At 36.5% G+C, this 17,136-nt stretch overlaps 3 protein-coding genes and 1 non-coding gene across 4 annotated transcripts; 3 read left to right on the forward strand and 1 right to left on the reverse strand.

Moving 5' to 3' along the window:
- The first annotated feature begins 1,531 nt into the window (after positions 1–1,531).
- LOC147290323 (uncharacterized) lies at positions 1,532–4,658 on the forward strand. Its single transcript, XM_086236237.1, has 5 exons — positions 1,532–1,883; positions 2,011–2,273; positions 2,653–3,063; positions 3,586–3,903; positions 4,027–4,658. The coding sequence occupies exons 1-5, from the start codon at positions 1,685–1,687 to the stop codon at positions 4,318–4,320; spliced, it is 1,485 nt and encodes a 494-aa protein (XP_086092363.1). The 5' UTR covers positions 1,532–1,684; the 3' UTR covers positions 4,321–4,658.
- A 2,009-nt stretch (positions 4,659–6,667) lies between these two features.
- Positions 6,668–8,972, reverse strand: LOC147290324 (uncharacterized). Its single transcript, XM_086235789.1, has 3 exons — positions 7,194–8,972; positions 6,992–7,120; positions 6,668–6,895 (listed from the first exon to the last, which is right to left on the reverse strand). Exons 1-3 carry the CDS (start codon positions 8,970–8,972, stop codon positions 6,668–6,670), a joined length of 2,136 nt encoding a protein of 711 aa, XP_086091915.1.
- Positions 8,973–11,207: 2,235 nt separating this feature from the next.
- On the forward strand, positions 11,208–13,977 carry LOC147290325 (NAC domain-containing protein 40-like). Its single transcript, XM_086236238.1, has 5 exons — positions 11,208–11,481; positions 11,609–11,880; positions 12,298–12,597; positions 13,107–13,448; positions 13,572–13,977. The coding sequence occupies exons 1-5, from the start codon at positions 11,286–11,288 to the stop codon at positions 13,872–13,874; spliced, it is 1,413 nt and encodes a 470-aa protein (XP_086092364.1). The 5' UTR covers positions 11,208–11,285; the 3' UTR covers positions 13,875–13,977.
- Positions 13,978–15,018: 1,041 nt separating this feature from the next.
- On the forward strand, positions 15,019–15,103 carry TRNAM-CAU (transfer RNA methionine (anticodon CAU)). The gene is given in 2 exon segments: positions 15,019–15,056; positions 15,068–15,103. It is a non-coding gene; the product is annotated as a tRNA-Met (tRNA).
- Positions 15,104–17,136: the final 2,033 nt, after the last annotated feature.

Raw genomic sequence — 17,136 nt, forward strand, 5'->3', positions numbered from 1 at the left:
TGCTTCTTATTTGTTGGTATGCAATGAACAATCCAAGTTTGGAATATACAACAATACTAAATTATGTGATCAAATAAATGACCATGGCTGCATCAAAGAATCATTCTATCTAGGTTTCAACTGCAGGCTAGTAACCTGGTTTGTTCATCATTCATGCATACCTACAAACTGAATCAAAACTCTCTAAATGAGAAATGACTTGAGGGGGTACCATTGACAATATTGTATACTTGCAAGAATACAACCCAATAGTTTTACTTTTACCACATCATTACATGTAAGCTAACCACATAGGAGAAGGCTAATACAACCCTGTAATTTTTATCAACTATTTCTTTTACCCAACTTATGTGGTTAGCTTACATGTAATGATGCGGTGTGTGTTATTTTTGATATAATATTGTGGTGTAAATGAATTTTAAAGTAATGGAATGAGTAATATTTTCTTGCATTAACACTATTTGCATCACATTTTTGTTATATGAATGATTAATTTATGTAAATGGATTTCACTTTTTCATTTATTTTTTTTTAAATGTGACAAACAATGTGATCAATAATCATGTTACATCATTCATCTAATAAATAAATATTGTTAATTTGTTAAGTAAATTAGCAAAAAACCAATAAAATTGTAAGTTTTACTTAAAAATCTATGTAAAAGATCTATTTTTTTTAGCTACTATGAGTGGCTTAAAACTCAACTTTTTTTTTTTTTTCTGGCACTATATGTAAATTTCACAGAAGTACAATTTATCTTGTTATGATTCAGTATGTAAAGAGTTACACTTTATTTTGTTATGATGCATTATATAACTCTTGTAGAGTTACACTTTATAATTTCGTAGAATTACAGTTGAATGATGTAATATTATTTAAAAGTTTAAGCATTTAAGGTTTAGATTTAGGTTTTAAAACTTTATATTTAAGGTTTTAGGGCTTTAGCCCTAAATTCTAAAGACTATACTATAAACTTTAAACTCTCAAAAGAATTTAAAAACTAATTTAATTAAAACTTAGATATACTTGAATGCCTTAATTATTTGGGTATACTTGAGTTTGAATAATATTAAATATTTTATACTTGATTTTTTTTAAATTGTGGCTTAAAAATATTTTTGTTGTTAAAAATAAATAAATTAGAAGTTTGAGTTTATGACAAAAAAATATCGCATGTTGTGTGGCTTATTAATAAATAACTCTAATTTATGTCTCGTGAATTTTTTATTTCCGACATGAATGACTTGTCTTTGATCGGACGGAAGAGGGGATTATTCGAAGTGCGCACAAGTTGGCCGGACTCCCTGACTGCCTAACCCAAAAAAAAAAAATAAGGAACTCTAATTTGTTTGGTGGAGGGGAATATTGTTCATTTGATTATAAAATCCCTTCTCATGAGTCATGATGCATGACGCGGGAAGCAATCATATGACGAAGGCAAAAATTCCAAAGCCACGTCAGCAGAAGTTCGCTCCACTAAGTAAGCAGAAATCATAGAAAGCCAAAGACTTGAATCAAACACAAGTCAATGAATGCCGTACTGTTATTCTTGTTTTTAATCACAAAATCCCAACCAAACAACAACACTTTGCTTCAATTCTCACACACACACACACTCACACATTTATTTATTTATTTATAGTTTAATCAATTAATACCCTCTGAAGAATAATCCAAGAGAGCGATGGCCAGCAGCAGCAGCAGAAGCAGAGCAGCAACAGGTTCTTTGTCACTGCCGTTGGGCTACAGGTTCCGTCCCACCGAAGAAGAGCTGGTGAGCCACTACCTGAAGCTCAAGCTTCAGGGCATGGATTCCCAAGGCAGCGACGTCAATCTCATCCCCGAACTCGATCTCTGCAAGTACGAGCCTTGGGACTTACCTGGTAATAACCAATTTCTTAAAAACTCCTCTTTTGTGACAATTTTTGTATTTCGTTCGATTTTCACTTCAATGGGTCTCTGAAACATGTTTGTGTATAATTGGGTTTAATCCAAATGTTGTGTGTGTAGCGAAGTCGTTGATAAAGTTGGACGATGAGGAATGTTACTTCTTCAGTCGACTCGACAGATACAACAACAGCAATCGGGCCAAGAGGTCCACAGAGAAAGGGTACTGGAAGATCACTAGCAAGGAACGTCTGATCAGGGATCGAGCTGATGCTGTTATCGCCAAAAAGAGGATTTTGACCTTCTACTTGGGTCGGGTTCGAAATGACCAGAAGACCAACTGGGTCATGCATGAGTATTACATCCCTAAAACCATTCCTGAGCAGGTGATCATTCTCTTTTTGTTTGTTCTTTAAAAAAAAAAACCTGAATATGATATACATGTTGTTTTATTAATTTGCAGCATTTTCAAAAACATTCTATGAGGGAGGTCCTAAAATAGAGGCCTTAAATGCTGCAAATTTGTGGACCAAACCAAAATCCTTTTCAGTTTGGTTAGAAGGGTTATGGGTTTCGAAGCCAATGAATGACTTCGATACCGAAACTCTTTCGAGCCAATTCAATGTGCTTCTGTTTAGCAACTGAAACCCCCTTCAGTGTGGTTTGTGAATTTGCAAAATTTGCAGACATAAGTTTTGAACCTCATTTTGATTTTCAATTGCCGCTACTTCATTGCTTAATTGGTTTTCCAACTCAAATATGTAGAGGAACTTCGTCCTGTGTCACTTGAAGAAAAATCCAAATGGGAGTACTGGTATTGGTCTTCTGCGTGCAAATGCCCATAGTCACAATGACTACAATGGGTTGCAATCTGGAGCTAATGAATCGGAAGATGATATCGCAGCATTCGAAAATTCGTTTATTGTTGACCCGGATGAGGACATCCACAATATCAGTAACTATGGGTTGCAATTGGCATCTGGAGCTAATGAATCGGAAGATGATTTCACAGAATTCTTAAATGAGGTTTTAATTGTCCCGGATGAGGACATCTATGAAGAAACAATGCAGACTACTCTCCTCAATGAGTACAGCCTGCCAGAGTCACCGATAAGGGTGTATGCTCAGGGAGGGGGAGTAAGCAGTGACACAGACACGGAAGTAGTTCGTGTAGAGGTAAAGAATTTTTCTTCATTAGCTATCGAAGAAACTACTTCAATAGCTTATGAAGCGCAATATTAATATCTATAGGAGAATATCTTAAGGAGCCCTGTAGACCGCAAGGACCCTCTATAATACTTTGCCCGTCACTCACATCACCTAACTAACAAAAGCGCATCACTCACAATTATTCGAGATGCTTTCAAGTTATGTGCTTTTGTTAGTTAGGTGATGACTTAATAACTGCGCTCTTGTAGCTCTACGTTCTTTCTTGTGAGGTCACATGTCTCATTTCCTGTATAAGGAGATGAGTGTGTGGGAGATTGAGAATAAACATGAGGTTGCCAGGCACTATATGGACAAGTGGGAGATGTTAACTGATTGAGTTTGAATTCAAACTCAATCGGTTAACACAGGTAAAATCAAATTTTGTGCTGTTTTGATAGTTTGCACAGGCCAAACTCCCAAACTTCGCTTCATTTTTTATGCCTGAGGCTTTGGAAACTTCTTCATCTTTTTTGGACCTTTTTTGTTCAGGAATTACAATCGTCTAGCGGACCACCCGTTAGTTCAAGCCAGTATGTTATGCTTCGTAACCAGTTCTCCAGACAGAACGCCTCCTCTGTCAAAGTAGCACCTGAGAAGCCTATGATGCCTCTGATTTATCCTACCTATGAAAGAACAAGCAGACATCAATCTCTACCAAGATCTGTTAACATCTTACAGGATGTTTCCTCTGAAGATGATGTGGCTGAGATTAGTTGTCTTGAAGATGACGAATATTCTAGAAAAGAAAGCACACATACTATAATAGCACACAGTTCGTTTCCAGCTGAGGGAGTCTCACAACGCAAGGTGAGAGAATCAAAACTGCAGCCAAGACAGCATGAAAAGAAGCCTTTCTTTACAGTAGATATAAACTCTTATATTGAAGCTTTGAGCATACCCTCCTCAACTCAATTTGATTTGTTTATGCAGGGCAAACAAGCTGCAGAAAGGCGTGCTGCTGTTAATTTTCCCCACCAGAAGCAATCTATAACAAAGTTTGACAAAGACAGGAAGGTGGTGGCTCAAGGCAACAATGCAGAAATGGGTATGAAGGGGACTTTACAGTGTGGAACAACTGCCAGCAACGATTGGAAGGGTTCTATCATATTCTGGGAGACTTCCCCTTTAAGCCCCAAACCAAATCCCCCATCAGTCTACGTCTGCAACATTGTTGTGGGCATAATTGTATTCATAGTTGTTGTTTTATATGGAAATTGGTGCTAGACATCACCAGAACATAGTTAATATTTCTGTCACATTTGAGCAATGACAATCTTTACTGGGTACTCGTTGACATTGCTTCCACAAAATATAGGCTTAAGCCAGCCATCGCAGTATAGAATATAGATTAACATTTGTTTGTAGAAATGTGTATAGCCACAGAGAAAAGTCCATACTGGGCCACTTGTGTTTGTGGATTGAAGTTTCAAGAAGTATGGCCTGGAAATGAAAGAAAAGATTAATTTAGAGTAGAGAATTTTCTGTATGATATTCTTGACTTCTTGTTTCAATGTTACTGTTTCTCGCTACCTTAGCCATTTTTTTGGTCAAGGAGCTGAATGCTTAGCAAGAAACAACTACATAGACCCATTAAAGCATGACTTTTTGATGATTATTTTTCCTATTTATGAATCAGTTTTGGAGTTGTATTGATTTGTATCTGTTGGTGCTATAAACAGGTAGAGGATCAAAATTAAGGGATTCATATGGTTGATGAAACATTGCTTAAACAAGTTGATAAAAACAGAAACTCTAGCTTACTGTATTTTGTTGGCCAAAAAAAATAGCTTATTGTATTTTATTACACAAGAAAAACGATGGACCCACAATCACATCAAACTGCAGGCTATTGTTTGCTTCTTATTTGTTGGTATGCAAAAACATTCCAAGTTTGGAATATACAACAATACTAAATTAGTAAATTATGTGATCAAATAAAATGACCATGGCTGCATCAAAGAATCATGCTATCTAGGTTTCAACTGCAGGATAGTAACCTAGTTCGTTCATCATTCATGCATACCTACAAATTGAATCAAAACTCTCTAAATGAGAAATGACTTGAGGGGTACGGGCCACTAAGGGGTACCATTGACATATTGTACAATTGCAAGTATGCAACCCAATAGTTTTACTTTTACAGTTTTACCACAATAATACATGTAAGCTAACCACATCATTACATGTAAGCTAACCACATAAGAGAAGGCTAACAAAATTGGTAAAACTTTTACCAATTTTGTTTTTCCCTCTCATCGGAGAACGCTAATACAACCCAGTAGTAACATTTTTCTTGCATTAAAACTAGGGTTTTTTTCAAATTTGATACCTGAACTATTACCCGTGTCCCAATTAAGTACCTGAACTTTTATTTGTCCCTATTAGGTACCTAAACTTTTATTTTGTACTAATGTAGTACCTAAATTGATTTCCGTTAAAGAAATGGACGGAAGCTGTGAAATCCAAGGTTTTTTTAGTCAATTCAAGTGGGATTGTTTACCCATCATCTCTATTCCCCAGCCTGTCCTTTTCCCCACCATTGTCATCTTCTCTCCTGCGTTGATACCTTCTTCCCACCATAACTAAGCCCTCATCCACCAAACTTCACCTATTTAAGACATAAATTGCAGAAAAAAGAGAGGAAAAGAAGCCCATTTTATTCCAACTTGACTACCAACTGACTATCCATTGATGGAAGAAGAAATTTCAAAGATTTGAACTTGGGTAAATGTGTTATGACTATTTCTAGTTTCTCTTGGGTGATGATATTCTTGATGTGGTTAACTGCAAAAAAAAAAAAAAAAAAAAAAAAGAAGCCAAATGTAGATTACAAATTTTGTGAGCGATGGGGTTTAGGATATGGGCAGTGTTACTGGTGAATGGTTGTAGCAATGCTCTGTTTTTCTTTTTACTATTTTGTAACAAATGTTTGGTGGCTTTGTGATAGATAGAAGGCTATGTTTATTGACATTTGTGATGGAGGGCTAGGCTTGGTTGTTGTATGCAAGCATATATTTGGATATGCATCATCTAGCTAGTTGGATCAAGCTTGAATGTTACAGAGAGTGAGTTAATGATTTTTAGTGGATCAAGTTGGATCATCAACTGTTGGTGTAATTTTTAGTGGTTGATTAATGAGTTAGTAATTCTCTAATAATGTTTAAATTTTTTTCTCATGGATTGAAAAGAAGCCATGTTATATATATATATATATATATATATAGCAAAACAGTACAAGAAATGAAGGTATATTAAACTTGACGATGACACAAAATAATAGACAAAAAAAAAAAAATGATCATGCATTAATCCAAAAAAAATTACAGACCCAATAATCCTTAGCTTCCAACAAAATAACAGACATGGGTTTATGAAGCAAAATGACCCTGCATTAATCCAACAAAATTACAAACCCAATAATCCTCAGTTTTCGACAAAATAACAGACCCCAAAATGAAATTCCATAGTCTAGTTCTACTCAAAATACATTTCCATAGTGTAATTCCATCCAAAATACAGTTCCAATCACCCAACTAGATAATCTAATTAAATACACATAATCCAATCTTGCTCATGGCATCCAAATTGTCTTCTTTTTTGCAACTTTCTTAAATCTTATAGAAGATGTGCTTGTAACTGTGGAAGTTGGCTGAGATGGTTGTTGGGCCCTTGGCGTTGCTACATGAGTGGGTTGAGTTGCATGTTGTGCTCCAGGTTGAGGAATTAATGCAGAAGTAGGTGGCATTGGTGCAGAGGTTTTTTTGGTTGATTTTCTCGAACCTTGCCTTGTCCTTTTAACCTATCCAACATTAAACCAAAGTTCTCATACATACATACATTTAAACCAAAACCAAAACCAAAGTACTCACACATGAATTTAAACATATGTACTGACAGGTAATTTTGTTGGTCTTGTACCAACCCCTGCAGCAGCAGCAGCCCCATTGGTGTTTGAAATTGTTCCTTCATTTGTTGATGAAGATAGTGCTCCACTGGTGCCTCTTACATTATGCTTTTTGTTCTTCTTCATGGCAAATATTAAGTATTAGATAAATTCACACCTATATAAATGCACAAATAGTAGTATAGGGGTTTACCTTGAATTGAGTTGCGTGTTGTCTTCTGATGCATGATCTTTGGTTGTGCCCTTCCTCCCCACATATAGTGCACTTGATTTTGATGTTAAACCTTCTTAGCTTGTGTGGATTGTTAGGGTTGAGTATGGGGGCCCTCTTCTCACCAGGCTCTCTAATCCTAACTTTCTTAGGTCTTCCTGGTTGTTTATGGTATATGGGAGAAGCCAAAGGAGGAGTACCAGTTTTTATCCATTGATCTTGACCGAAAATTGGATGTATGAAAGGTCCATAAGCTTTGAGGTAGACATCTGACTTGTAACAGTTATCAACAAAGTCTATAACATCATAGTCTTGCTTATATATTGCAGAAATAACATGGGGACATGGTATGCCAGTTAGGTTCCACCTTCTACAGCTGCAGAAATTTTTTTGAAGGTCAACCGAAAAATTCCCATCTTTCCAATGAGACACTTGGAACTGCAAGTCCTCTGCCCATACAGCTATGCAATACCCTGACTCTTGTTTGTTCTTCTCCAAAATTCCACTAACCCTTGGCCCTATTCCATCAATCCATTTCTTCACAGAATCCCTCTTCTCTGCCATTATGACCATGAGGTACATTCTAATTCTCTCAAGCATAGTTAGTATGGGTTTATCTCTTGCATCTATAATGGCAGCATTAAATGACTCACAGAGGTTGTTCAATAAAATATCACACTTGGGAGTGCAATTGAAATATGCCCTACTCCAATGAGTTGGGGACTTATCAGCCAACCATTCAACTGCTTTGTCATCCTCCAATTTCATCTGCTCCATTTCATCCTTATATTTAGCCACAGTAGTGGCTCTTGAAGCAGCCCATAGTCTATTCTTGAGTGCAAGACCCTTATGCTCACCCTTAAAATTGTTATACAAATGTCTTACACAGTGCCTATGCTCTGAATTGGGCAACAACTCAGATACAGCTGGTAATAGTCCCTTTTGTTTGTCTGATTTGAAAGTCCAGTGCCACCCATTCTCTATGCCAACATCATTTATCAGAAATTTAAGAAACCATAGCCATGTGCTTTTATTTTCAACCTCAACCACTGCATAAGCAATAGGAAACAAGCCATTATTGCCATCTATTCCTACAGCAGTTAACAATTGACTCGGATGAGGCCCTTTAATGTGACACCCATCCAAGCCTATCAATGTTCTGCATCCGTCTCTAAAACCCTTCTTACAAGCTTCAAAACAAATGTAGACTCTCTGGAAGCATAATTGACCATCTATGTCCTCTTCAGTTTTCATAAAAATTGAACTGTCAGGGTTTGTCCTCCTTAGCTCCGCACAATAGTCCCAAAGTAATGCATATTGTTGTGCATATGTGCCTTCAATGGTAATTTGGGCCATCCTCCTAGCTCTATACAATTGGGACCTGGATACTTTTAAAACAAAATCCTTCTTCACTGTCTCTCCAAAACTACTCACTGCCATATTAGGATGGATCTTAATCTGATCCACATATTTTTTTGAGAGCCACTTGTAGGTTGCAAACCTATTTTTGTGCTCTGTGTGGCATTTATGTGTGTTCACATACGTCTGAACTCGAAATGTGGAACTATCTTCAAGTTTGGTAGCATACACTACCCATGGACACCCTTTATTTTTCTTTTTGCAAACTGCCCTCACTCTCTTTGTAGTGTTGTGCATAAACCTAATAGGCCTACTAGTCTTGATTGAGTGTTCTCTCACAGCTTCCTTAAACAATGCACCAGATCCAAATTCCATCCCCACAATGAATCGAGGATTGTTCATATCTGTTTGTGCATTAAATTGTGGAAATTTGGCAACCTTTTCTTTTTCATATGTTTTCCAGTGTCTTCATCATCATTTGATGAGCTATCCCCACTAAGTAGCTCATCAGATTCACCATAATCAGACTCAACAGCTTCTAATTCATTCAAATTGGGAGCACCAAAACTCGTATCCACATATTTATCAAATTGCTCATCATCATCAGCACCATCTTCACACTCAGATTGTTCATAACATGAGTCAATAATATCTGAATCATCTTCTTCCTCTTCTCCCACTTCCCCCACATGTTGTGTAGTAAAGTAGGCCTCTTCCTCTTCTTCCACTGCCCCAACAGGAACATTAGTAAAGTAGGCATCTTCCTCTTGTCCCACTGCCCCAACTGGATTTCCAATAAAGTGAGCCTCTTGCTCTATAAACTCATGATTAATAGATGGCGGGCCCTCCAAGATTCCACAAATGTTCTTGTGTTTTATATAAATTGTTGCAATTTTATTGTGTGGTAAATGTTTAGTGCACATATCTATGGCTTCTTTGTCAGTTAGTATATAAACTAAACTTCCAGTTTCAGAATTTCGATAACAAAATCTTACAGGGTCCATATAACCAAGCTTATTGGTGAAGTCATCCAACTCTATAAGTGACATGTAATCTATTTCACAGTGATCAAAGTAAGTGACCTGACCCCCAACATACCTCTCTGTATCACCCGTGTCTATGAACCTCCTTCCATGATGAATTTGGATGCTAAAGTACCCAGATCCAGGATCTAAAAATAATAAAACCAACCAAGAGTCACTATAATTATACATCAAACTTGCACAATAACAAATAAAGCATAATAACACATAATATAACTCATGTATTTGTTTTAGATGAGCAAATACAAAAGGACAAAACCTACTCTAGTGTTTCAATAACTATGTGCAGATTTGCAGTTGTTATTTTAAAGCCAAATGAAGTACACATGCCATTTTTAAAAAAAATTCTAAACAACAAATTAAAAGCAACAGTTCACATGCTATTAAACAAAATAGAGAACCATACAGCACTCGTTATGCAAACCCCAATGCCACATATAGAGCAGACAAAACTCGAACACATTTGTTGAAAACTAAGTAAAAATCATTATAATATAGGCGTAAATGCAACTTTAACTACCATCAGCCAACTCCATTGTCCCCCACCAACAAGATTCATGTGCAAAATGCCAAAAAACAAATCCAAACATCACGTGAAAAGCAACAAAAAATTACCAAATAACCCACAAAAGATAAAAAATACATAATCTATCACACTCACATCAGTACAGAGAGTATGATAAAAGTGAGAATCTTATACTTACCATACTGTGGATTTTCAGAACCGCGTCTAATGATTGGATTCATTGCTCTGAGCCTTAATCTTCTTCGATTTCACTTAATCAAAGAATTTTATCACGTTTTCCCCTCTTCACTAACTGCCTCTTTCTCTTGCGCAAGCCCTAAGTTGTCTTCTCTTTCTCATTGACCTCAGTTGACCACAAATAAACGTACGTACAGTGAAATAAGATATTAAAGTATTCATGAAATGACTAAATTGGCCTTCGGTATGTGGTCACCTGCAAAGCACATGACTCACTTCCGTCCATTTCTTTAACGGAAATCAACTTAGGTACTACGTTGGTACAAAATAAAAGTTCAGGTACTTAATAGGGACAAATAAAAGTTCAGGTACTTAATTGGAACACGGGTAATAGTTCAGGTATCAAATTTGAAAAAAACCCTTAAAACTATTTGCATCACATTTTTGTAATAGGCATGATTAATTTTTAAACTATATAAATGAATTTTAATTTTTTTTTATATAAAAATGTGATAAACAATGTAATCAGTAATCAGTAATTATGTAACATTCCTCATTTAATAAATAAATTTTGTTAAATTTTGTTGGTAGAGGGGAATATTGTTAATTTGACTATACAATCCCTTCTCATGATGCATAACGCGGGAAGCAATCATATGACGAAGGCAAAAATTCCAAAGCCACGTCAGCAGAAGTTCGCTCCATTAAGTGTAAGCAGAAAGCAGGGAAAGCCAAAGACTTGGATCAAAGTATCAAACACTAGTCAATGAATGCCGTGCTGTTATTGAACTTATTGTTGTTTTTAATCACAAAATCCCAACCAATCAAACACACTTTGCTCCAATTCTCACACTCACCCTCACACATTTATTTATTTATTTTTAGTTTTTTTTTTTTTTTTTAGTTTAATCATTTGATACCCTCTCTAACATTCTGAACAATAATCCAAGTTGATGATCAAAGAGAGCGATGGCCATGGCCAGCAGCAGCAGAAGCAGAGCAGCAACAGGTTCTTCGTCACTGCCGGTGGGCTACAGGTTCCTTCCTACCGAAGAAGAGCTGGTGAGCTACTACCTGAAGCTCAAGCTTCAGGGCATAGATTCCCATGCCAGCGACGTCATACCCGAACTTGATGTCTGCAAGTTCGAGCCTTGGGACTTACCTGGTAATAACCCATTTCTTAAAAACTCCTCTTTTGTGACAGTATTTGTATTACTTTCAATTTTCACTTCAATGGGTCTCTGAAACTTGTGTGTAAATAAATGGGTTTAATCCAAATGTTGTGTGTGTAGCGAAGTCGTTGATAAAGTCGGACGATGAGGAATGGTTCTTCTTCAGTCGACGCGATCACAAATACAACAACAGCAAACGGGCCAACAGGTCCACAGAGAAAGGGCACTGGAAGATCACTGGCAAGGAACGTTCGATCAAGGCTCGAGCCACAAATGCTGTTATCGGAAAAAAGAGGACTTTGATCTTCCGCTTGGGTCGGGTTCGAGATTTCCAGAAGACCAACTGGGTCATTCATGAGTATTACATCCCTGAAAATCTTCTTCCTGAGCAGGTGTGCATTCCCTTTTTGCTTGTTCTTTTTTGTTTTTTTAAAACCTGAATATGATATACATGTTGTTTAATTTTTTTTTTTGGCCACTATACATGTTGTTTTATTAATTTGCAGCATTATAAAAAAAAATTCTATGAGGGAGGTCCTAAAATAGAGGCCTTAAATTCTTCAAATTTGTGGACCAAACCAAAATCCTTTCAGTTGGGTTAGAAGGGTTTTTGGTTTCGAAGCCAATGAATGGCTTCAATACCGAAACTCCTTCCAGCCATTTCAATGTGCTTCTGTTTAGCAACTGAAACCCCTTTCAGTTTGGTTTGTGAATTTGCAAAATTTGTAGACATCAAGTTTTGAACCTCATTTTGATTTTCTATTGCCGCTACTTCATTGCTTAATTGGTTTTCCAACTCAATTATGTAGAGGAACTTCGTCCTATGTCGCTTGAAGAAAAATCCAGATGAGAGTACTGATATTGGTCTTCTGCGTGCAAATGCCCATAGTAACAATGACTACGATGGGTTGCAATCTGGAGCTAATGAATCGGAAGATGATATAGAATTCGTAAATTCGCTTTTTGTTGACCCGAATGAGGACATCTATGAAGAAACAATGCAGACTACTCTCCTCAATGAGTCCAGCCTGCCAAAGTCACTGATGAGGGTGTGTGCTGAGGAAGGGGGAGTAAGCAGTGACACAGACACGGAGATAGTTCATGGACCGGTAAAGAATTGTTCTTCATTAGCTATTGAAGAAAAACTTCAATAGTTAATGAAGCACAATATTTTTGTCTTTAGGAGAATATCTCAAGAAGCCTTGTAGACCGCAAGGACCCTCTATAATAATGTGCCTGTCACTCACATCACCAAACTAACAAAAGCGCATCACTCGCAAATGTTCGGGATGCTTTCAAGTTATGTGCTTTTGTTAGTTAGGTGATGACTTAATAGCTGCGCTCTTGTAGCTCTACTTTCTTTCTCATGAGGGCACATGTCTCATTTCCTGTATGAGGAGATGAGTGTGTGGGAGATTAAGGTTTCCAGGCGCTATATGGACAAGTGGGAGATGTTAACTGATTGAGTTTGAAATTCAAGCTCAATCAATTAACACATGTAAAATCAAATTTTGTGCTGTTTTTATAGTTTGCACAGGTCAAACTCTCAAACTTTGCTTCATTTTTTATGCCGGAGGCTTTGGAAACTTCTTCATCTTTTTTGGACGTTTTTGTTCAGGTCTACGAATTACAAAGCGGACATTTTGGTTCAAGCCTGTCCAGACGAGATAAAGATGTATTGCTTCGTAACCAGTTCTCCAGACAGAACGCCTCCTCTGTCAAAGTAGCACCTGAGAAGCCGATGGCTCCGATTTATCATACCTATGAAAGAACACGCAGAGCTCATTCTCTACCAAGATCTGTTAACATCTTAAAGGATGTTTCCTCTGAAGATGATATGGCTGAGATTAATTGTCTTGAAGATGATATGCCTAAGATTGATTGTCTTGACTTACTTGCTGACGAATGTACTGTGATAGCACAAGCTTTGTTTCCAGCTGAGGGAGTCTCACAACGCAAGGTGAGAGAATCAAAACTGCAGCACAGACAACATGAAGAGAAGCCTTTCTTTACACTAGATATAAACTCTTATATTGAAGCTTTGAGCAGGCCATCCTCAACTCAATTTGATTTGTTTATGCAGGCAGAACAAGCTGCAGAAAGGCGTGCTGCTGTTAATTTTCCCCAGAAGAAGCTATCTATTACAAAGTTTGACAAAGACAGGAAGGTGGTGGCTCAAGGCAACAATGCAGAAATGGGTATGAAGCAGACACAGTATGGAACAACCGCGAGCAACAATTGGAAGGGTTCTATCATATTCTGGGAGACTTCCCTGTTAAGCCCCAAATCAAATCCCCCATCAGTCTACGTCTGCAACATTGTTCTGGGCATAATTTTATTCATAGTTGTTGTTAGGGAAGTTGTTTTATATGGAAATTGGTGCTAGACATTACCAGAAAATAGTTTATTTTTCTGTTATATTTGAGCAATGCCAATCTTTACTGGGTACTCGTTGACATTGCTGCCACAAAATATAGGCTTAAGCCAGCCATGGCAGTATAGATTAACATTTTTTGTTTCTATTGACCAGATGTAATGTATTGATGTTTGGCTGATGGATCTCAATATAATACTTTGTTAGCGTTATCAAGGTCTGGAATTGCTTGGAAGGTTTAGTCAATAGGATAATGGGATTTGATTTAATGTGATGGTTTTGTGGGTGAGGGATCCATCTTTTTCATCTCAAAACTATTTTAGAGTTTGTCATTGGAGGATGCTGATATCCAATAGGGCTTTAGAACTTGCCCCCCAAGTAGTCAGTAGTCATAAACTTCAGTAGTCTCCTCAAATGCCTCCATATTCTCTAACCAAATAAAGTACCAACATTCTTTCACTTTTGTTCTTTCTGTTATGTCCCCCACTTGCCACTGTTCCTCTCCTAGTCAAATAGATTATCCAACTTTCAATTATACACCCACATTCACACGTTTACATTTGCTCTGTATAATGACATGCTAAGTTTTCATTATCAATGAACATATTTTTGAACCATATTAAATAATCCACAATATGGTACATAAATATGGTCTATATAGCATTACTCTTCCTTAGTGTACCAACTTTTAATGGTCATACAGCTATCTTTTAAACCATTTTGATTCTTGACCACTGAGAAGGGTTAGACACAAGTCACACAACAGCTGCTTAGAAGGACTAGCCTGGCACCTGATATGAATGACCTGTAATCAATAAGAGTTATGAGCAGATGACAAATGCTTTTTATTACTGAAAATTACCAAATGCATTTGACATTACTACAATTTCCATCCAGTCATCAGCAACTGCAAAGCAGAGATATTCCTCTGCTTCCTTCATTTAATTTTTGGATGGAATTTCAAACTAAAATGCGTTTATTCTTTATTACTCTGGCATTACTTCCATTCCTAACACAATATGTAGACAGAGGTACAGGTTGTCAAGTTCTCCTCGTCTCCCTTTTACAGTAACTTGGAGCTTAGGCCAAAAGCACCACCGCTTGCATTCTATTTTGTGTTTATTTATAAACATAAAAAACGCAAACAAGGCAACATGGGGTGGTGGCGCAGTTGGCTAGCGCGTAGGTCTCATAGCTTAAGAGTGATCCTGAGGTCGAGAGTTCGAGCCTCTCTCACCCCATTTTTATATTTTTGGCCAAGCTCTCTGCCTCTCAGGCCAATTATCTTTTCGCAATTTAAAGAGGAAAATGGTACACAGAAATTTCAAGTTCAACATTTTTAAAAGGTTACAAACAATTCCAGACCTTAATAAGGCTAACCAAATAATATATTGAGATCCATCAGCCATACATCACTATATTACATCTACTCAGTATATACAAAACATATTAATCTATCATGACTAGCTTAAGTTAAGCCTATATTTTGTGGCAACAAAACAGTGTCAATAAGTGCCTAGTTCGACTGTGGCATTGCTCAATATGTGACACAGAACATTAACTATTTCCTGATGATTTCTAGCACCACTTCCCTAACAAAAATTATGAATCCCTAGATTAGTGTGGATGTCTCCCAGAAAATGAAACAACCCTTCCTATTGCTGGCGGCTGTTCCTTTCTAAGTTGAGCCATCTTCATGTCTTTTTCAAGCTTTTTTTTTTTTTTTAATCGTTGGTAAACTTTTTCCAACTTCATTATAGAGTACTTTTTCTTCCGGGCAAGATCAACCATACAACTTTCTGCAGCTTGCTCGGCCTGCAAAAATGTCCAAAAAAAATTAAGCAATGTCTTTGATTAGGAGAATATCACTCGAAAAGACTGCAATAATCTGAGTGGCATGCGTATTATTACAAAGGGTCCTTGTGGTCTACGAGGCTCCTTGTGACACTCTTCTATAGATACGAATATAATTAATTGGCAAGGGGGAGAGAAGTCCAACACCTTATAAACGACTATGAAATACTATAATTTTATATTGTGGAACAACACTTTACATTCTCACACACTTTACACATGTGATATTATTTAAGCCAAACATATAAATAACTCAAATTAGGTAAAGTGGAACATGTGTGGCCACTTGTTTTAACATGTGAATAAACTTACCTTGATACCATAACAAAATTTGGAATATCCAACTTAAAATCAATTAACAATAGGTAAAGAGACTCAACACCTTATATATCAATATGCAAAATTATAATTTTTTAATATGTGACAACACTCCACATTCTCAAACTTTGTATAACTTAATATAAGGATTTTAGCTTCTTCACCGATTACTTATTGATTTTAGATTAAATGCTTCAATTTTTTTAATTTCTACATAGCATCAAAGCAAAGGCTATCCAAATAGTCACACGGGCTCCTGAATCACTCAAAATGTAATTGGGTTACATGCTCCAATTTCTACATAGACAATAATTATTTACCTGTCCAACCACTTCCGTGTATGTGTGGCTGCTCACTCCACCAACATACTCCCTTCTCGGTGACTTTGGCAGGCTAGAGTCACTGAAGAGAGTAGACGAATTTAAGAATTCTGTAAAATCATCAAGTTGATTAGCTCCAAATTCAGATTGCGACCCATTATTACTAGGGACATTTGCACACAGAAAATCCCTTGAGTAAAAATCATGTTGTTGAGGTGAAGGAAAGAGTAATTGCATATTTTCTTCTGGTTGAGTACATTCCTGCATAATGAATCATAAATGATTAAGCCAACTATTAGTTTTAATTTAAAGAGGGAATTTCATTAAAGGATCTTTGAAATAAGCTTATTTAAGAGATTTTTTGTGAGTGTCCATATAATAGTTTGATGATCTAAAGTGTTTAACTTTTATATTTTCATTCAAGGATCATTCTTACAAAAAATTAGACGAAGTAAAACATCAGTAAAACATTTAATGGTGACAAAATAAATAGATAAACATAGTATATTTGTAAAGATTTAAATTCTTCCTTATTTCAATCATAATCGTGTAATACAAATTTAAAGGTTGCGTATATATAGATGTAACCTTACTCACGCCCAAAGAATCCATTTCATCATGGTTAAATAGCCTTCGATTTATCTAATTTTTCTTAAAGATATCTTTCAATGAAAATTAACAGCTTTAATCATCGAACTACAATATAAATAAAGTAAACCTGCCCCACAAAGAATGCCTTAAATAAGCTATTTAAGATATTTCTCGACACATGAAGAAGTTTA

The sequence above is a fragment of the Dryas octopetala genome, chromosome 3, assembly GCF_963921425.1.
Source record: "Dryas octopetala chromosome 3, drDryOcto1.1, whole genome shotgun sequence".
NCBI lineage: Eukaryota > Viridiplantae > Streptophyta > Magnoliopsida > Rosales > Rosaceae > Dryas > Dryas octopetala.